The sequence below is a fragment of the Suricata suricatta genome, chromosome 5 (assembly GCF_006229205.1).
Source record: "Suricata suricatta isolate VVHF042 chromosome 5, meerkat_22Aug2017_6uvM2_HiC, whole genome shotgun sequence".
Taxonomy (NCBI): domain Eukaryota; kingdom Metazoa; phylum Chordata; class Mammalia; order Carnivora; family Herpestidae; genus Suricata; species Suricata suricatta.
In genome coordinates this window covers 59,094,546-59,116,051 of record NC_043704.1, presented here as the reverse complement: position 1 = coordinate 59,116,051, position 21,506 = coordinate 59,094,546, and the positions used below count along the sequence as shown (strand labels likewise).

General features: G+C 35.8%; 1 protein-coding gene across 2 annotated transcripts in view; it reads left to right on the top strand.

Moving 5' to 3' along the window:
• The window catches only part of ATG3 (autophagy related 3), a 27,590-nt gene extending 6,209 nt beyond the window's left edge, over positions 1-21,381 (top strand). The window contains exons 3-12 of one of the 2 annotated variants that reach the window (XM_029939315.1): positions 942-991; positions 3,982-4,052; positions 5,561-5,668; positions 10,273-10,322; positions 12,541-12,622; positions 15,979-16,013; positions 16,263-16,418; positions 17,400-17,527; positions 19,447-19,515; positions 21,111-21,381. In XM_029939315.1, the coding sequence (XP_029795175.1) occupies positions 942-991; positions 3,982-4,052; positions 5,561-5,668; positions 10,273-10,322; positions 12,541-12,622; positions 15,979-16,013; positions 16,263-16,418; positions 17,400-17,527; positions 19,447-19,515; positions 21,111-21,192 (831 nt within the window). In that variant the 3' untranslated portion in view covers positions 21,193-21,381. Of the gene's footprint in view, positions 1-941; positions 992-3,981; positions 4,053-5,560; positions 5,669-10,272; positions 10,323-12,540; positions 12,623-15,978; positions 16,014-16,262; positions 16,419-17,399; positions 17,528-19,446; positions 20,592-21,110 lie in introns of those variants that run through there. The other variant, XM_029939316.1, reaches the window with a different exon arrangement.
• The last annotated feature ends 125 nt before the right edge of the window (positions 21,382-21,506 follow it).

Below are 21,506 nucleotides of genomic sequence, written 5' to 3'. Positions count from 1 at the left end.
TTTTTTTGCTGTGTAATAAACCATGAACAACACGTGATTTTAAATTAGAGCTGTTGTGAAATAGAAGTAATTGAGAAAATATGTGCATTTGGATTGCTTGAGTTGGGACACTGCAGTTATGCTTAACAGACTTTCATTTTCTGGTCTTAAGAATAAGGAAGATTCCTGTCTTACAGTAAGATCAGTTCATGCTCATGTATCATGGAAATTCTCAACAGGTTAAACTCTTTTTTTCTCGGTCTGTTTTTATTTCTGAAGGAAAACAGAACCTTGTACAGTGTTCTGCCTGCCCAGAAAGTCCAAGGTGTTAGAGGATTCAATTTCTTAACTGTGTTGTTTTCTGAGTCAATCCAGAAGCTTTTAACTTTTTCCTCCACTGTTTGGCACTACATTTCTCATTCTTGTTAATGTGAAAAAAACCATAAAAAGAGAAGTATGCACTGTGATGTCATAAACTATTTTTACATCATAGTCATGTATCTATTTGGTGATTTTTCTCAGAGATCTTCATTGAGTTTTCAACCACTAGCCAGAATATCTCTTCAGCTTATTTATCCATAAAGTGGTTTTGACATTTTAAATCCTGCAATGTTACTTTTGTTCATTTCATGATACAGTGTCCTTTTGGCATTATTTAATCCAATGATAGAAATTGAATTTAAAATAAATAAATAGTAAAAAAAAATAAAATAAGTAGCATGCAACACATTTTTTTCTTTCAAAATTTAAACTTTATGGATGTAAAAAGTTTTGCAGTTTTAATAGTAATCAAAAATAAATAATCAGACTGGTAGAGCAGGTTTGGTGCTGTTTGCATTTATGTAATTACTGGGTAACAAGATTACACAGGATGATCACTTTGCTATTTCTCCACCTTCCATTCCGTGATATCCAATTTTCCTTTTTCTCTTTTCTTTATATTACTTCTAAATCCGAAATAGTTTGTGGCAGCTGGAGATCACTTAGTCCACCACTGTCCAACATGGCAATGGTAAGTAATCTCAAGTGAGGAGTTGAAAATTAGTAAAAGGTCTGACTTCATAATCGTGGCACTTTGCAAAATAAATTAGGGCATGAACTTTAGAATGACCTGTTTAACCGTTTTGTAGTAGATATTTTTGTTAAGCAGTGTGCCAGTGATACTTCAAGTAAAATAAAAGCTGACAAGTTGGGTGTTCTATCTATTTTGTTTTGCTCTATAAGAATAAAAGATATTTTTCAGATAAATGTCTTGCTTTCTTAGGATTCCGTTTCTTTATAGGGTCTAGGTCTGATCTTATGATGGATCTTTAAAAATTAATGTTCAAGAGTTCAATAAATTTGACCAGGTCACTTTTTTTAATTGAAACGTTTATCACATATTTTTATAACATTAATAAACACAGACATTTTACAGAGTCTTATGTTTTTTAATCATAAAACCTTCTCTTAAGGTTCAAAAGTATGTTCCCATTTTAGGAAATTAGCCAAAAACTTAAGAAGGTTTTGATGCCCATGAAGGTCTTAACTGGAAATTTGCTGGTAATAGACTTTTTACATTTTTGTTTTCTTATTAATACTTTTAATTATAAAATTAATTCAAGCGACTTAGCAGATCTCATAACATATTTTAAGATTCTGAATAATAACAATGTTTGAAAACAAATGCTATTTCAGTACTTTCAAGTACTTATAGTAAAACTACCTGCCTGTGGCTGAAAAAGTGATCCCAGTACTGGCAGAGCTATTTTAATTAGGCTAGAATTGTTTTGGAATTATCATCTTGTTTGAATATAAGTGGCTCAATTTGTTCTAACTTTTTTCTTTTTCTTTTTTTTTTTTTTTGTCTTTTTGTTTTTTAAATCTTCTCAATGACACTTTTACAGTTGTTGTTGGAAGGTGTAGTTTTGATTTGGGAGCAGGGGCTCTAAAATTAATGAAGTGAGAACTGATAATGTTTTCCTTCACGTCTAAAGAGCTTAAATACTTAAAAGTGTTTTAAGCCAAAGTGGGAACCTCTTTTATCTGTGGCCTCATCTCTTCTTAATTTTTGTACTTGACACATATCCAAAATAGTTGTTACTGCTTTTTATCAATTGCTCTTTCTCTTTTAGAACACTGTTTTTTAATGTGCAAAGAAAGGCCAAAATGTCAGGTTTATTTTATGCCCTTCCTTACATGTATATCTGTTTTGTATTTAGAACTAGATTAATATCATGGCAGCTGTCTCTTATAGTAAGGGTGATTGATTTTTCTCAGATTATAAATTGTTAAAACTATATTCATCGTTCTAGTCTATAATTTTTATATATTTTAAGTCAGATAGAAATATAAAATTTAAATTAATATATATTTCATAAAAGGAACTAATTTAGAATTTTCTTTCATAAAATAGATACATGTTTTCTTCAGGTTTCTTAGTCATGGTCTTTGTCTAAGTAGCTCAGACATATGATTTATCATATTGTTATAGGGGTTTGGTATATAGACAGGCTCTTCCTTTAGCAGATAGTTACAGTTTCACTTTATGAAACGTGATGGTTGAAATAACTTTATCCTAACTTAGAACTCAATTATACCCTACTCTAGTGTCCATACACTCCAGTGTCCACCCTGACTGAACCGCTGGGACCAAAGCAGCAATTCATTTTAAACCTGTCCTAGAAACAGAGAATTTGCATGTTATGGTTTCATGTCTGCAGGCACCACAGTGACCTTACTGTATAGTCTTCACTCAGAACGTCAGGCATTGCCATTTCATTGTTGAATTTGACACTTGAGAATGGTTTTTTTTTTTTATGTTTTTTATTTATTTTTTGATACAGAGAGAAACAGAGCATGAGAGGGGGAGGGTCAGAGAGAGAAGGAGACACAGAACGGGAAGCAGGCTCCAGGCTCTGAGCTAGCCGTCAGCCACAGAGCCTGACATGGGGCTCAACCCACGAGCCTGAGATCTGACCTGAGCTGAAGTCGGAGGCTTAAGGGACTGAGCCACCCAGGCGCCCCTTGAGAATGGTTTAAAGAAGCCTAGGAGGCTACTAAAAGAGAGTAGGTGATTTCCTGGCTTTATCTGATGCTCAGATGTAGGGTTTAAACTTTAGACTGAAGCTTTGATAAGCAGTAGACTCCCAGGTTCTGCTCAGATGTTTGTGATAAACCATATGCCGCTCCAGCTCTGGCCAATTCCATTAGGTGACCCACAGAAGAATCTTTGAACCAATTCTTTATAGTACAGAGTAGCTATGAAAAATCAGAAATGGTTATTAGCTGACTCTGACCCAAAGAGGGAATTGTGTCTAAGAGCAGGAGCCCTGCTCTTCTATGTTCTGATTTTACGATTCTGAGCAGTTGACTTCTTTAAGCTAAAGTGGGGATGTTAATATTACCTATTTGAATTCTGAAGAGTACATAAAAATAATGCGTGTTAGAGTTTTAAGTCTTACACTTAATAAATACTCAATAAAAGGAATTTTTTCTTTTTTCACTCATTATTTTTAACATTATCATCTTGTGATTTAAAGCATCTTTTTCTCTTAGTTCCAGTTTTATAGAGTGGCAGGAACAAGGATCTTGCCAACCACCTACTTCATTATGCCGTGTCATGCAACTATTTTTTTTTTTTTTTGCCTCTTCTTGGTTTGAAGATGAACAATACTTTAGAACTAAAAGTCTGAGATTATACTCACTAAGGAACAACATTTTCTTTTTGTTTAGAGGCCAAAATAATAGTTCTGTAGTAGTTCTATATTATTCTGTCTTTTTTGTCGGATATATAATCTACATTCTATTAGGTCTGTCTGCATCTCTTAGTATATTTTCCTTAGAACGTTATGTCTTTCCATGCCCTAACATATGTCTTTTAATGGCCTCCTTCCCAAACCAGTCCTAAGACAGTTTTCTCAGGAGTATAGATTGAGTAGTTTTGGTATTTATATGTGATGACTTCTGTCTTTTGCCTTTTAAAATAGTTTTCATGTTTTGTGCTTTTTCCTCATTTTAAAGGGCTACAGGGGAAGAATTGAAAGTGAAGGCATATCTACCAACAGGCAAACAATTTTTGGTCACCAAAAATGGTAAGAATTACATTGTATATATCAGTAAATGTTTCACAAAGAGTTATATTAAAAAAAAACCACTGTAATTTATGCTTGAAGTCATACTTACAGCTTCTCTCTCTCAGACAGAAATTTGGAAATTTGATGAAGTGCTATGTTTTCTGTTGCTGGAGTATTTTTTTCCTCATTTGATTTTTACCTTGTTCCTTTTTGTTACTTCTTTTGCCAAAACGATCCGGTTGTAAGGTGTGGAAGAAAAGGACCCAAGCAGAGTTGGAGTTTTAATGGCCTTTTTTTTAAAGTTAACTTCATAATCATAATTTTTTTAGCTGTTCGATTCTGATTATCTTAAACATTTGTCATGAGAAATGAAATTGATATTACCTTTGACATCTAAAATCTCCAAGCTAAGGATTTTATTATCCATTGTGTCCTTAAAAGATTGCCTTTAGGAACAAAAGTGTTTTTTGAAACAGGTGGTTTCTTATTTATGAAAACAGCGTCAGAAAGGTTGTTATAGTCCCTATCTAATCACAAAGCAACACCTTGATTTTTGTTCCAATTTATCTATTACAGAAAAGAAAACTATGTATAACATGTTTTCTTTTCTACAGAATATGTTTTATTAAAGTGGATTATTTTATTAAAGTGGATCATTTATTAAATCAGGAGATTAATAATTTCTTGACTCTACCTAGTTCATGATTTTACCATGTAAATGTTCAGTTCTAGGTTTATGTGGATAATAATAACTGTTAGTTGACACATATGCTATATGAAAACTTGGCTCCAGTGTTATAGAAGACAGTAAAATGTAGCAGTTAGTGATTTTACTCTGGCTTATCCATTATGGATAGTTGGAGCTTAGATGTGAATTATGAAATACATACCGAAAGTGACTGTAGCATTGCAAACTGGAGGTCACCTCTACCGCCTTTGAGAATGCCAGGTGGTGCCCTCATGTGTTGAGAGTAAACCCATTAAAATAAGGCATTATTATGCATTAGCCTGAAGTTGAACAGTGTCATCTCTGACGTCAGCCTACTGTTCTTCAGAGACCATCAGGGTAAAGAATACTCAGAAAGTTTCAAGTAGAGGGGCGCTTAACTCAGTCAGTTAAGCAGGCTTAGGTCATGATCTCATAGTTTGTGGGATTGAGCCCCATATGGGGTTCTGTGCCGCTCCTGTGAATCCTGCCTGGGATTCTCTCTCTCCCCGTTCTCTGCCCCTCCACTGCTTGTGGTCTTTCTGTCTCTCTCTCTATCTCTCTATCTCTGTCAAAATAAATACATTTTAAGAAAGAAAAAGAAAATTTTCAGTAGAGCTTTTCTACCTGTGTTCTGATAAAGCTACTTAGGGAAAGATAAATGTGATCATTAATGTGTCTGTGCTGAGTATAACTCTCTAAACATTATTTAAGCACTTACTAGAAATGAAATACAGTATTTCCTTAAAATAGAATAAACTTTCTCTTTTTTTCTACTAGCAGGTTATGTGCTAGTAACTGTATTTTCATTTTTTAATAGTGCCATGCTACAAGCGATGCAAACAGATGGAATATTCTGATGAATTGGAAGCTATCATTGAGGAAGATGATGGTGATGGAGGATGGGTAGATACTTACCATAACACAGGTAAGACGAGAATAAAATACCATATTTTAGATTAAATTGTTTTAAACTCCTTTACACTCTTTTATAGCAGCATGATTTAAAAAATAACAACAGATACCATATGTTTTCACTCCTAGGTCTAACAGGAGAAACCTAACAGAGGACCATGGGGAGGGGAAGGGGAATGAGATAGGGAGAGGGAGGCAGGGAAAACCTGAGAGACTCTTGAATACTGAAAACAAACTGAGGGCTGAAGCGGGGGAGGGGAAGTGATAGTCATGGAGGAGGGAATCTGTGGGGAAGAGCACTGAGTGTTATATGGAAAACAGTTTGACAATAAACTATATGTGAAGTTGAAAAAAATAAATAAAAAATAAAAAACAACAACAAAGGATATGTAAGGCACAGTTGTCCCAATAGACTTTTGCCTGAAAAACAACAGGAAAACAAATTGGAAAAAAAAGAAAAAGTGCCCTTGGAGAATACCAAATTTCTATAGTACTGCTACTTCAGTAGCAATTTGAAAGTATCTGTATCATTTTCTTTATATCTAAAGAAAGAAAGACAGTTGGTATTATTGAGTATGCATACTGCTTTGTTTTGGAATTCTGTATTTACATGTCCTTCTATTGCTGTGTGATGAACTTTAGGACAGGAACTACACTTATATTTATTTTACTCAGCGACCAGACATTTAGAAGTATTTAATTATTTGTTGAATGACAAACACTGTATACTCCATGAAGGTAGAAATTCACTGTTGAATCCTCAATATTTATCATAGTATCTGATACAGAAGTTGTTTCATAGATTTTTAAGGAATTGACTAAATTTAAGCCTTTCATAAGTGTATGTTTGCAGAACTTGTAATTCTGAATATGATTTTTTATTTCAAGTCCTAAGAACCTATTTTGCCACTATATTTATTTAGCTATTTGGATGTAGATTAATACATGCTGCTGTAGCTAATATAATATTAGTTAATGTTAGTTAATAGTTAACAATTAGCAGTTAATTTACATAGTTATGGAAGTACCATTTATGGCTTAGTTTTACTGGAGAAAATAAGTTCTGTGTTTAAGTCTAGGATACTAAAAATAAATGCTTCCCCCTACGTCCTAGAAAGTAGCAGGTGTATCAAAAGTAGTCCTAGCACAGGGTTTCTCAGCCTTAGCGCTACTAACATTTTGGGCCGCATGATTCTTTGTCATAGCGTTTCCTGTGCACTGCAGAATGTTTAGCATTATCTCTGGGCCTTGTAGCACTCACCCGAGTGTGGTAACTAAGAATGCCTCCAGACAGTGCCAAGGGTTCCGTGAAGGACAAAATTGCTGCCATTTGCTGAGACCCACTCAGTTGTCAGAGGGCTAAGTAATCTGCACAGGGAAAAAGTACCTTGTTAGGTCAGTTTTTCTCTACTCTTAAAAAGGGACACTGCCCTGTGTTTCTTTATGGTGACAGAAGCATAGATTCAGTGCTTGGGCTTCTTCATTTGAAACTTACTTCTTTTTTTTTCTTCCAAGATCTTATTTAAATTCAGTAGTATTGGTTTCGAGAGTAGAATTTAGTGATTCATCATTCACATGTAACCCCCAGTGCTCATCCCAACAAGTGTCCTCCTTAATGCCATCGCCCATGTAGTCCATCCCCCAACCCATCTCCCCTCCAGCACCCCTCAGTTAGTTCTCTATAGTTAAGAGTCTCTCATGGTTTGCCTCCCTCTCTGTTTTTATTTTATTTTGCCTTCCCTTCCCCTGTGTTCATCCGTTTTATTTGTTAAATTCAGCATATGACTGAAGAAATCATACATTTGTGTTTCTCTGACTGACTGAATCTGACTTAGCATAACACACTTTAGTTCCATCCATGTTGTTGCCAATGGCAGACTTCGTTCTTTTGGATGGCTGAATAATTTTCTGAAACTTGTTTGTTGCTTTTTTTTTTTTTTTTTTTAATTTTTGAGAGACAGTGTGATCAGGGCAGGGGCAGAGAGAGAGCAACAGGGAGACAGAGAATCTGAAGCAGGCTTCAGGCTCTGCGCTGTCAGCACGAGCTCGATGCAGGGCTTAAACCCAGGAACCATGAGATCATGACCTGAGCCCAAGTCAGACACTTAACCGACTGAGCCACCCAGGTGCCCCGAAACTTGTTTCTTTCTTACTGTGTTGAGTGTTAATGTAAAGGCCTTGAGAAAATGTGGTTTGAAATACTTCTTAAAGTTACTTCAAAAATCATCCTCTTTTCTCCACCAAGTAGTGATATTAGACTTCTTTATTTTGTGATCTTTCCAAAATTGTTCAGCTGCTCTACTTTAGTTTTCCTGAGTCTAGAAGACAAGGACAGCACCTCTGTAGGAAATTGTTGACTAAGTAAAGCCATTAGTTATATCACTGTATTTCTTATGTCAAGTACATGAGCTAATCTGTTGTCTGGTTGTATTCTATCCGATAGTCACTAGCTCAAAATCTAGGTGCATATTTACAAAGGAATTCATTACAGAAATAAATAGGTATCAGTGTGATTGGATGGATGAAGGTCTATTAAAGAAATTCAACAACTGAAAAAATGTTTGCTCTGCTGGAGAGATATACTTAGAATTTTAGTTTAAACTGTGTCTTGATCTGGTTAAAATACTGCTTCCAATGAACTCAGAAGGTCTTGTGCCTGGTTTCTTTGTTACCTTAGTTCTCTTTGCTTCATCCTTTGCTTCTTATAGATTTCTTTTATTTTTCTTAGCCCTTGTATTAGTCATGGTTCTCTAGAGAGTCAGAAACAACAGAATGTATATATAGATATAGATTATAGAGGTAGATAACAGGTATAGATATATAGATATCCATAGATTTATTTTGAGAAATTGACTTATGTGATTGTGGTGGCTAGCAAGATTGCAGATTATAGGACAGACTGGCCAGCAGGCTGAAGACCCAGGTAAGGATTGATTGCTTCAGCTTGTGTCTGTAGACAGTCTGAAAGCAGAATTCTTCCCTTCTCCTGAGCACTTCAGGTTTTTTCTTATAAGGCTCTTCAGCTGATTGGATGAGGCCCACCCACATTATGGAGAGTAATCTACTTTACTCAGAGTCTATTGATTCAAATGTTAGAGTCAAAAAAAAAAAATCTAAAAAACACCTTCACAGCTACATCTAGCCTGGGTTTGTTCAGGCATCTGGACATAGTAACATAGCCAAGCTGACATAAAATTAACCATCACAGTGTTTGAAAAATGTTACCCTCATTAGAGTCATTTGAGCTCTTTTTTTTCTTTGTTAGTTCTACACTTAAAAGAGTCTAGTTGAAAACTATTCCATTATTATATTTAGATGAATTGAAGAGGTTTATTTTCTTTTGTCTGTGAACTGGATTCAGGGAATCATTTTGTAATACCAGTTCAGTGTGCTGATTTGGGTCTTATTGTTATGAAGTAATCATATCTATTATGTAATACTTTCCAGAAAAAGTATGAAGTAAAATCATTGTGCTAAAGCTGTAGATTGTGACATTTTCTGTTAGTAAAAGTGAGTTATTCTTTGGACATGTTGAACAGATATATCTAAGTTTTAGCAGATTAAAAAAAGGAGCAAAGCATATTTTGTAAGTAGAGTTTTTTTCCTCCAGTATATCTCATCCTTGTTAAACTATCAAATTAGAAACAGTGATATGTTCTCTCTTCCTGTCTTTTTGCCCCTTCCCTGCTCGTGCTCTGTCTCTCTCTCTCAAAATAAATAAGTAAGCTTTTAAAAAAGAAGGGGTGGGGGCGCCTGGGTGGCTCAGTCGGTTAAGCCTCCGGCTTCGGCTCAGGTCAGATCTCACGGTTGTGGGTTCGAGCCCCGCGTCAGGCTCTGTGCTGACAGCTAGCTCAGAGCCTGGAGCCTGCTTCCAGTTCTGTGTCTCCTTCTCTCTCTGCCCTTACCCCTCTCATGCTCTGTCTCTCTCAGTATCAAAAATAAATAAAACAAAAAAAAAAAAATTAAAAAAAAAAAAAGAAGGGGCGGGGGCTACCTGTGTGGCTCAGTTGGTTAAGCAGCTGACTCTTGATTTCAGCTCAGCGCATGATCTCATGGTTTGTGAGTTCGAGCCCTGCATCAAACTCTACTCTCCCAACATGGACCTGCTTGAGATTCTCTCTCTCCCCCTGTGTCTCTGCCCCTTTCTCGTTTGTTTTCTAAATAAATAAACAAACAAACAAACTGACATTATTTTAAATTAGAATTATTATTTAGCTGACTTGTGGTACTGCCATCTGCTTAGTGCCACTTTCATTGAGACAAGTACATTCACGGTAGTTGCTTAATGGGGTACAGTGGACAGATGGTTGAACTAAAAGGTAGCACATACAGATTTGAATCCCAGTTTCTTCACCAACTAACTGTAAGACTCAGCAAGTCTCATTCATGATTACCTAATCACCTCAAAGGATAGTGTTTGTAAGGATAAAATAAGCTATGGAAACAATAAAATGGAAAGGTCCGTATAAATTTGTAAAAATGCTGCTAACATTGCCTTCTTATTTCAGAGAAATTGTGAGAATTTAGATGATTTTAAGTGTTTAATATGTTGCTTGAATCTGGTAAATGGTAGATGTTTACTATTTAATTTCAGTTATTTTTTTGAATTTTAAACAGGTATCGCAGGAATAACTGAAGCAGTTAAGGAGATTACATTGGAGAGCAAGGTACGGGTTAGTTAGTTACATTTCTACATTCAGTGTTATAGTTATTTGCGCATATATATGTTCTTATTCAAACTGATTCCTCCTCTCACTTTTTTATACCAACATATCAAAACTACTGCTTCCCAATGCTTATCTTCCTTAATCTGAGTATGATTTAATAAAAAGTTTTTTTGAGATTATAACTGGTTAAAAACAACTATTTTTCACTAATTGGGAAGGCTACTAGGTTAGTTTAAAAGAAATGTTTTTTTAATTTTTAAATCTAAGTATAAAATTTTCTGTAAATAGAGGTTTTTGAAGAGGTTGATGTACTTAGTGATTAGTAGGTGCTGATGATACATTGTTCAAACTTTGTTCTTTAAACATTGTCTGAAGTAATTTACTCATTCCCTCTGTAGTTTCTTAATTTACTGCTATTTTGCATGGAAGTTTTTGTTTTTGAAAATTTAAAGGTAAACTTTAACATCATCCAGAGTATTTTTGACTGAGTGGGAGCTAAATGAGTTGGGCTTTATTGTATGGTTTGTTGTGGGCTTGGGGTGGGGGGTAAAAATCTGTAACTGGGGGGAATTTTTCTGCTTGAAAATTTTCATTTAATTCAAACTAACTTTATTATAGAAGCTGCTCATTTCTAAAGAGATGGTTGCAGTTGTCCTCTTGCTTTTATATTTGTAATAAAATGCCTTTATTATCTTTTCTTTATTATTTTGTTAATAGATCTCTTAGAGAACAGAATATTTGGACAGAATATTTGCATTTCTTTTCTCTTTATGAAACATTTGCTATAAGATTTAGATGCTCTTTTTTGTGTGTTTGTTGTTTGGATCTTTTAGGATTCATAAGTGAGTCTTAAACATGTAGGAAGGGTTAGAATCTAAAACAAGTTTGTTTTTTTTTTTCAATGTACAGTTTAATGCCTGTTAGGGATTAAGGTTCAGTTCATTGGCCTGAAAACTTAGCCTTTTGAAATTCTGCTTTTTAGAGAGTTTAAATGACTAGAAAATCCCAAAATGGCTTTGGCCTCTTTAGAAAATCTTGTTTACCTCAGCTGTTAATTATGTATGCTTTAGCCTTTTGGAATGAGAAATGGCAGCATAGTATGGATAGCATTTTATGATAGGTTTATGGTAATTCTTTCAAGAATATTTTTATAAATGCGGTAGTGGTTAATATGGTACTTGATCCCATCTAACATACTTATGTCCTACTGATGTATGAATACGTAGAATGTACAACTTGAATGTATCTTTCCTGTCATTTCCTATTTGATATAGAATTTATATTTTTCATAATTTAATTTTCATAGAATATTTGTTGTCCAGACCCAAATATTAATCTTTCTTGTTGCTTTCTACTGTATTTTGTTTCAAGTATGATCACCAGGACATCCATGTGATTAAAATTTCCCTTAGTGATCTCTTTCTCAAATTTTGGCTCTTCTGATAATTACTGGATGCTATCTTTCTTCTATGGTTTCACGTTTTGAATATGATTATGATGCATACATACTATTTAGGTTTCTAGTAGTAAATAAAATCTTTCCTAAGTAAAATTGTAAATTAGGTGAAACTAGGTATCCATTTTTTTTTTTCTTTTACTACATTGACTTCAGATTTTTAGAATATTGCTTTTGTGAAATAATTCCATATTAGGCTTGTCTTTGGTTAGCATTAGTCTTTCATTTTAAATATAGTTTAAAAATTAAACTGAATCTTACATATTATAATAACTGTAAAGTCTGATCATTTTACTTAATTCAACTGAAGATATTGTTAACAAATTAGAACATGTTAATGTTTGATTTATAATAAGGTTAACTTATAAATGTAATGTGATTTATAAATATATACCTTTTTTCCTTTAAATTACGTGTGTACGTTATAATTATGAACCTGTTTCCTAATACTAATGAATTGGTTAAATAAAAATGCAATTTTTTTGGAAGTGCAGCTGACAGCTACTTTTAAATGGTTAGCTTAGGTGATTCTTGATTCTTCTATAAGACCTTTTATAATTTTCAGTCATAGCACTTAGTGTATCACTTTTAGTATTTGGTTTATGGGTTTGTCATTTCCAGTGGAGTAGGAGTTTCTTGAGGATAAAACTCTCTTTACCACTCGTATTTTCATAGTGGTTTGCACTGTGCTGATGCATGAGTGCTGAGTGTTTGAACTAATGAACTATATTTAAGTGATTTTAAATATTATTAATTTCAAAGGACAGTATAAAACTTCACGATTGTTCAGCAGTATGCGAGGAGGAAGAAGAGGAAGATGAAGGAGAAGCTGCAGATATGGAAGGTACTTGTGTTCTAGATTTGCTTTGATCACACTAGAACATTGATTTTGGAGTATTTGTAATTGAGGTGGACAAGACTTGAACTCCACTGAGTTCTAGATTTTAACATTTAACAGCCTCAGGAGGATTTTGTTTAAACTTAATTAGTGCAGAACTTACCTTGGTCTTGGACTGTACTACTTTACCTAGAGCATAGCTTCGACAGCATTGTTTCTAGTGGGATACGTCTTAGTCATAAATTTTTAATACTGGTACAGCTCCAATTCTGCTTTATTTTTTTAATGTTTATTTTTGAGAGAGAGTGCCCACATGTGTGGACACATGCTTGAGCAGGGGAGGGGCAGAGAGAAAAGGAGACAGAGAATCCCAAGTAGTTTCCATGCTGTCAGTGCAGAACTGGATGCAGAGCTCAAACTCACAAACTGAGAGAGCATGACCTGAGCCAAACTCAGGAGTTGGACACTTAACCCACTAAGCCACCCAGGTGCCCCCTCAAAAGCTAGTTCTTAAAAACTATTTCAGGGTAGAGCACAGTTTGCTCATGTATTCTGTATTTTTTTTCCTTTTGACCAAATACTTAGAATTTATGGCGAGATAGAAAGGTTCTGTAGCGTGCACAAGTGGAGAATGGTGCCCAGGAGAGCTGAGGCACTGTAGTAGCAAGTGGTGTTCGCTCGTGAGGAGATGACACAGAGCTGAATTGCCAGAAGAGTACTCTTCAGCTTTGTTTTCTAATTTACTTTTGAGTCTTCATGAAACCTAGCTGTGTATCTGTTCCTAAATTCTAGAAAGAGTTTGGCCCTTATTGTTTGTGGTAAACTCCCATTCTTGGAAGAAATCCAGGTGCGTTACTTGTAACCAGAGTTGCTCACAGCAGCTTCACATACCTTCTCAGTGATCGACTTCTGTATCTACACCTCCAGTCCAGATCTCCTGAACTTGAGAGGTACTTGTGTAGTTTCCTCTGCACCTGGATGTCTCATAATTGTCAGAACCACCTTCTTGAACAAATACTTTGTGCATTCCATCTGTCTGAATGGTGTACATTTATCCAAGCTGGGATGGAGGGTAGGAAGAATACTGTGAGTAAGCACTGTTTGTAGAGTATAGGTTGTTGACTGCCTTAAATATCTGACAGCCTTTTAGTGTGTTTGTTACATTTCCCTTGGATAGAGCTACGTATGAAATTTTGCTTTAAAAACCATGTTGATGGTATAGCAGGTAATATAATGATAATATAACAGGCGATTTTCATTCATCATTCAACAAATATTTATTGGGCAATGTATCTATGTAGCAGGCACTGTTCTTGGTGCTGGAGATAAAGCAGTAGATATCTTATGGAGCTTATATTCTAGTTATGGGAGACAAAAACAATAGGTAAGCAATATACATTATTAGGTGGTTATAAGTATTAGAAAAATGAACAAGGGAGAAGGGACAGGGAGTCTTGGGCAGGGATGAGTGTTATTTAAAATAGGTTGGTCAAGAAAAACCTCATTGAGAACAATAGTGAGTGAGTGAGCAGCTATTTGGATATCTGAGGAAGGGCACAGAGGCCTTAAGGAGGAGCTTGTGTGGCTTAATATAAAATACTGTGAGCAGGGGTGCCTAGCTGGTTCAGTAGGTAGGGTATGTGACCCTTGATCTCAAGGTCATGAATCCAAACCCCACATTGGGTGTAGAACTTACTTTTAAAAAAAAATTTCTGTGTCCAGAGACAAGTGAGGACAGAGAAATAAGGCATGAAGTCAGTGAGGTAACCTTGGGACCAGATTGTGTAGGCCCCTGGCTTTAACTCAGTTGAGACGAGAAGTCATTGGAGGGTTTTTCTTTTCTTTTTTTTAAATTTTTTTAATGTTTGTTTATTATTGAGACACCAAGAGAGACAGCACATGTGGGAAGTCGGAGGGGGGTTGGGCAGAGAGAGCGGGAGACACAGAATCGGAAGCAGGCTCCAGGCTCTAAGCTGTCAGCACAGAGCCCGACATGGGGCCCGAACACACAAATTGCCAGATCATGACCTGAGCTGAAGTTGGATGCTCAACCAACTGAGCCACCTGGGTGTGCCCATTGGAGGGTTTTTCTAACTAGAAGAGCAACTTAGAATGAGATATAATGTTTTAACAGAATCACTATAATTGCTGTATTGAGAACAGATTGAAGGGAGTCAGGGATAACAGTTAAGGGGCTGTTTGGATAATCGAGGCAAGAAATGATAAGAGCTTGGGCTCCAGTGGCAATATTGAAAGTGATGAGAAATAGATTTCAGGACATATTTCGAGGGTAAGGTCAAAGGGATATGCTGCTGAGTAGGAAGTGGCATGGGAGAGAGAGTGGCCAAAGATTTTTGTCCTGAGTGTCTTGCAAGGTGTCTTCGACTGAGATGAGGAAAATTATAGGACCGAATTGCTTTGGAGGGGGAGTTTAGTAATAGATGTGTGCTGTTTGCCGTGTGGATTAGCCATTCCATTGGAGCCATACGTTAACAGATATTGTAAGCAGGGGTAAATTTGGGGATCAATAACATTTAAAGCGTTTCAGACTAGATAAAATCAAGGGAGTAAGGGTGGATAGAGAAAAGACAAAGTCCAAAAAGTGAGCCCTTGGTTACTATAGAGTTTTTAAAAAAAAGAAGAAGAAGAAGAAGAAAGAAAAAGTTGAGATGAAGAAGAACCAAGTGTAGAAATTAGTAAAGGAGAAGTCACTGAGGTGAGAGGCAAAGCCAAGGAAAGTGTTCGAGGAAAGTGGGAATAAATCATTCTCATGGTCCTGTGAGGTCAGTTAAGATGAAAACTGGGAATTTAGCCCTGGATTGAGCAAAGAGGAAGTGACCGATTATTTTAAGGAGCACACTTTATACAGTTCTATAAACAGCCTTGCGTTATACAGTGGGGTCACTGAGGGTTCTACAGTATTGTTCCATTTGGTGTTGCTAATGGGCAGTAGCGTGGACCAAGCCTTGGCGCATACTAACATTCCCTGGCTTTGTCGGGTAAAGTGTCTGCTGCTTTGGAAGTGCGGAGTTAGCCCTCTCCTACCTATTCAGTATCTTCAGTTACAAACAAAAGCAGGAGCTCCTGGGTGGCTCAGTCGGCTCTGTGTCAGGCTCTGTGCTGTCAGCCTGGGATTCTCTCTCCTCGCCTCTTTCTTTTTCTCTTTTCCTTTTTTTAACCCCCTCTTTCTGCCCCTCCCCTGCTCATGCTGTCTCTGTCTTTCTAAAAATAATAAATACACTTAAAGTCAGTAAATAAGTACATTAAAAACCCAGGTTTTGAATGATAGTCTGAAGTAATATATGATTTGGTTTAAGAAATCTTCTTGTACTTGATTAATCTTTTGTTGCTTTTTATAACAGAATATGAAGAGAGTGGATTGTTGGAAACAGATGAGGTTTGTAAATTGAGTTTTTAATTAACTTTTACTGAATAAACTTGCAGATTAATATTCCTAGTAGTATCTTGATCTTTCCAGTAAACTGTTATTTATATGTTTACATTGGTTATAGCATACAACATTTTAGCTTTGACTTTAAGTCCTATTTGTTTTTGGAAAAGAATATACGGTGGGAAGAGTACCTTTTCTAAGTTGTCACGTTCATACTAATTTTAATGGGTGTGAATTTTTCTCCATTATTGCCAGGCTACCCTAGACACAAGGAAAATAGTAGAAGCTTGTAAAGCTAAAACTGATGCTGGAGGTGAAGATGCTATTTTGCAAACGCGAACTTACGACCTTTATATCACTTATGATAAATATTACCAGACACCACGGCTATGGCTGTTCGGCTATGATGAGGTACAAACAAAATATATTTAAATTTTTTGGATTTCATTCCCTTGTCATTAGGTCCATGGGTATATACTGTGGCCTTTTATGTTTTCAAAATCATTTGATACTTTCAGGATTAGTACTGAACTTGATTCTTATTTTAAAGAAAGTATGACTTATTCAGTGTGACAGTAACACTGCTAAGAATTAAACAGAAATAATTAGTTTCATATTTATTGCTTTGTCCCTGAGGTTATTCCTTCAAAATATAAGAGAAATTGAACGTAGTTTGTTGTAGTAAATGTTCTGGCTATTACATTGGTTGCATGTATAAGGCATTTACAGAATGATCATGTTGCATGTGTTTTTTTTTTCCTTGAGACAATTTTTTTTTAACTTATTTACATAATTAAATTAAGGGATAACAGAAATACAATGAACTTGTTTGAACATGTCATTCTTAGGACTATAAATGGGAAATTAAAAAGTAAAAATAAGCCCCAAAAGAAGAGTTACAAAGTTACAAAATGTTTTGACAGCTCTGGGCTTGCTTTTTTGTAGGGTCTTTACTGCATTAGGTGGTGGCTGAAGTCATGTAACCTCGGTGCACAGACTCCTCCCTCCTCCCTTCCCTGGTATAAATAAATTGCAAACTCTCCCCCAAATAGTCTGGTGATTCTAAATAGCCTGGAATTCTGTGTTGCAAGTGATATGGGAGGTAGGAACATATCTATTTTAAACATTGAAGTTTAGTCTGACATTTTTTAAGTGGTTTTTTTTTTGTTTGTTTGTTTTAGTCTTTTGAGAGAGAGCGTAAGTGGGGGAGAGACAGGATCTGAAGTAGGTTCTGCGCTGACAGTAGCAAGCTCAGTGTGGGGTTCGAACTCGGGAACCACGTGAGATCGTGACCTGAGCTGGAGTTGGATGTTCAGCTGACTGAACTACCCAGGTGCCCCAGGCCTGAGGGTTTTTAAACAGTGTTTTCAAAGCATTTTTTTATCATTTCAGCAAAGGCAGCCTTTAACCGTTGAGCACATGTATGAAGACATCAGTCAAGATCATGTGAAGAAAACAGTGACCATTGAAAATCACCCTCATCTCCCACCTCCTCCTATGTGTTCAGTTCACCCATGCAGGTGTGTGTGTGTGTGTGTGTGTGTGTGTGTGTGTGTGTGTGTGTGTTGTGTGTACTTTATGGATTTATTACTTGGGAGTCTGTAAACAAAGTGTCCTAACAGAAAAGCTTAAACTTTTCTGTAAAGTAAAATTCTCTTTTATCTTCTTTAGAAATATTCTTGTGTTGAAATATATAAAAACAGGAAAAAGACACCAATATAAGTTTAATTTATTAAGAATATTTTTTCCCTCTGTGTGTGTTTAGGTATTGTATAGTTCTTTGTGGTTTTACTGTTTTCAGCTCCAAGAATATGCTTTTTAGATTAAAAAATATTCCTCACTTAGCCATGGTTTGCCCTATTGTGATGAATCTTACTATGATGCGGATTATAAAGTTATCCCTGTGTTTTTCTATGTAACCTATTTATCTCCTTTGGTTGGTTAATGAAGGGAGATGTATGCAGTTTCTATTTTCCTTTACTTTTCAGTTAAGAGATTTTCAGCCTTGTTAAACCAAGTGCATTTTATAATTTGGGATTTTCTTTGTATCCTTGTGTTTTCTTAGGGCCAAGTAAGGGAAGCTGGCTATATATGCATAATTTATTCTGTTATTTCTAATGGTTAACTCTTACAAATCACTGAGAAATTCTGGTAACAATATTCTTCAAATGAAAACTTTGGTATTCCATTGACTAATTAGATACAACATTTCAGTTTTTAAAAATTGTTAATATTTTTTCTTAGTGTTTGTAACCTCTTGATTCTCTGACTTTATCCAATAGAATGCCTAGTTTATTTTTCTATTTCATTTATGTCAAGAGTTGTTAATATTGCTAGCTGAAAAGTAATTCAGGAGTCATTAGGTTTTAGTTTTGAATGATCTAAAAGGTATTCAGTTTATTCTGTCGGCTCCTCTGATGGTTTGAGGTTTTAGGATGGTGCTTATCAAGCTGAGACATGTCTCTTTCTTAGCTGTGTTAGTGGGAAGAGAGATAAGTTATTTAACTGGTAATTAATGTTCAACATTTTAATAAATGACTATATTAAGGTGGGCGCTTATAAGGTAAGATTTCGAGTACATTTTGGGCCTGGCCATGGGCCACCTCAGATTATGTTTTTGGATTCTCAGGACTCCGAGAATCTTTTTTTTTTTTTTTAATGTTTGTTTATTTTTGAAAAAGAGGGAGAGAGAGACAGAGCTTGTGAGCGGGGGAGGGCAGAGAGAGAGGGAGACACAGAATCAGAAGCAGGCTCCAGGCTCTGAACTGTCAGCACAGAGCCTGACTTAGGGCTCGAACGCACAGACTGAGAAATCATGACCTGCGCCAAAGTCGGACCCACAACCAACTGAGCCACACAAGTGCCCTGAGAATCTTTTTTCTAATGATTTTTTAAAAATTGTATTTTATTTTTATTTTGAGAGAGAGAGGGCCCAAGAGAGCAGAGGCTTATTTTGGCTTCTTCTCAGCTAAATATTTGAGCCATTGAAATCCCTGCATTGTAAATATTTCTTTGTTGTTGTTGTTGTTTTTGATTAGCTGTTACCATGTAGCTTTTTTGAATTTGCCTGGTATGATTCTTGTTTATTTCTTAGAGCACACAACCTTTGCTCTGCAATATACCCTGGCATAACTCCCCTTTCTCTGGTTTTCTGCTGCACTACCCCTCAGCCCCTGTTGTAGGACAGCTACCTGGTGCCATTGTGTTTGTGACTACCATAGCTCATAAAATGTAGCCTGAGCGCCAGTAAAATAGTCTACATGACTCAACAAACTGATATGTTGGGGGAGTAGGAAGGAGAATATTTTATAATATGACTATTACGTTAAAATTAACTCACTGACAATAATGTAGATTCCTTCACAGATCAAAATTTGCTTTTCATATGTTGATCTAATTGATCTATGCTAAAAACATTTATTTATTCTTTTGCTTTCAGGCATGCTGAGGTGATGAAGAAAATCATTGAGACTGTTGCAGAAGGTGGGGGAGAACTTGGTGTTCATATGTATCCTTCCCTGTACATGTCATTAGTGGCACATTGGCTCTAGGATTTTTTTCCTGTTTGGGACATGTAGTACAATGGTGATGGCACAGTACCTATAACTTCTTTTAGCCCCTCCCATCTAGAAGTCTTAATGGGAGTCTTTATTTAGGAAATGCTGTATTGTGATAGTTATGCTTTGTTCAGATAATTAGCACATGTTCCTTTGTGCACCTGTCAGCTCTGCCTTACGACAGAACCTCAGGTCAGTATTTAGGCAGCAGCTTGCCAATTGCTTTTGCTTGTGGAAGGGTCAGTGGCTAAGAGTATGTGAATATATAACCATTGCTCTTCATGGAAGAAAAACTCAGTGGGCGTAATTTATTGGTGAAAGAAGAGTGACCTACCAATTTAGGGATAACATGTGAATATCTTTTCCCTAAGTATATTTCCACTTTAACTATTATAAAAAAGAATGTGTTCCCCATGAGGTAAAAGGAAAGTTAGGTCGTGTCATTCTGAGGTCTCTGAAGCAAAGAATTCAGCTTAACAAATAGGTTAATAAAAAGTAAAACACACAAATAATATTGCATATATTTTTAAAGTATAGCAGATTTTTATATCTTATATCTTATATCTTACTATGGTTTTCCTACTTTGTTCTCTGCATTGACAAGAGGAATAAACTTAAGTAAACTGCTGGGTCCTGAAATACATGTACCCATAGCATGGGTCATCAAAAGCAGCCAAAGTCAATGAGGTAGATGCCAAATAGTTTGAATTAGCTTGGTGCTAGATTGATGTAACACTTGGTGGATCATGCCACTCAGGGTTAGATGTAGTCTGTGAGGGGTCACCCCTGTCTTAGATCTATAAACCACCTAAGAATTGTTAATAAGTGTGACTCTCAGAGGAACACTGGGCTTGTTTGACATTGAAACAAACCAAGAACTTTTGGTCCAAACCAGATTGACTCCTGAAACCCTACTACACATGACTTGAGCATGCATCTCTGTGTTGGGCACTGGGTAGCAAATTGTAAGAATCTATGTATAAGAATTGAGTTATCAGTTCCCCCAATAAAAATTAAGGTCTTAATATTTTCAAGTGCAGTGCAACATAGAAAAAATTTTCAGGATTTTATTAAAGACAGTCCAGTGTAGCAGATTCTATGGCAAGTACATACACTAACTAGAATCAGTCCTTTTGGAGGATTTCTACTTAATTATTGTTTTCTCTTTTGCTTCAGTGCTTTTATATTTTTGGCCCTGTCTTATTTTCTAAAATACTCTAGCAAACTGATAGGCAGTAAAGGAATCATTTCCCACTCATTTAAACAGGAACGACCTTGTTCTTACTTTCATATCAAAAATTGGGCTCCTGTGAACTCATTAGGAAGTTTCACATTTAAATCTTAAATAGGAATAGGTCGAGCAGTCTTATAGTTACAGAGAACTCATATTGAGTAGACATAAACTTCCATGAGTGTTTTTTTTTCATACTTAAGATTTTGTCTTATGTTTCTTTTTCTGAGAAATTGATTAATAAGGGTAATAACAGTGTTAGCTTAAATCATAGTACTATTTACCAATCTATTTTCCTTAGCTAAAGACATTTAGGTATCTTCTAATTTTCTTGAAGTTCGTACAAGCTGTCATTCCAACAATAGAATATGACTACACAAGACACTTCACAATGTAACGAAGAAAGCATAGACTTCATCCTAACTACAGGTTCTGATTTTTAAAGAATTAACCCATAGATGTGACCATTGACCATATACACCAATATGTACAATTTCTCTAATAAAGGGACTTATATGTTTATGCATTAAATAAAAAAAGTTCCACTACCAGCCTTATTTGTTTAATAAAAATGAGTGTAAAGAGACTGTTTTTCTTGCTTCTTACCAAAAGTGATAGTAGTATTTTCTTGAAATAACGCTGGAAATGGGGGTGCCTGGGTGGCTCAGTTGGTTTAGCATCTGACTCTTGATGTTCAGAGTTTCTGCTCAG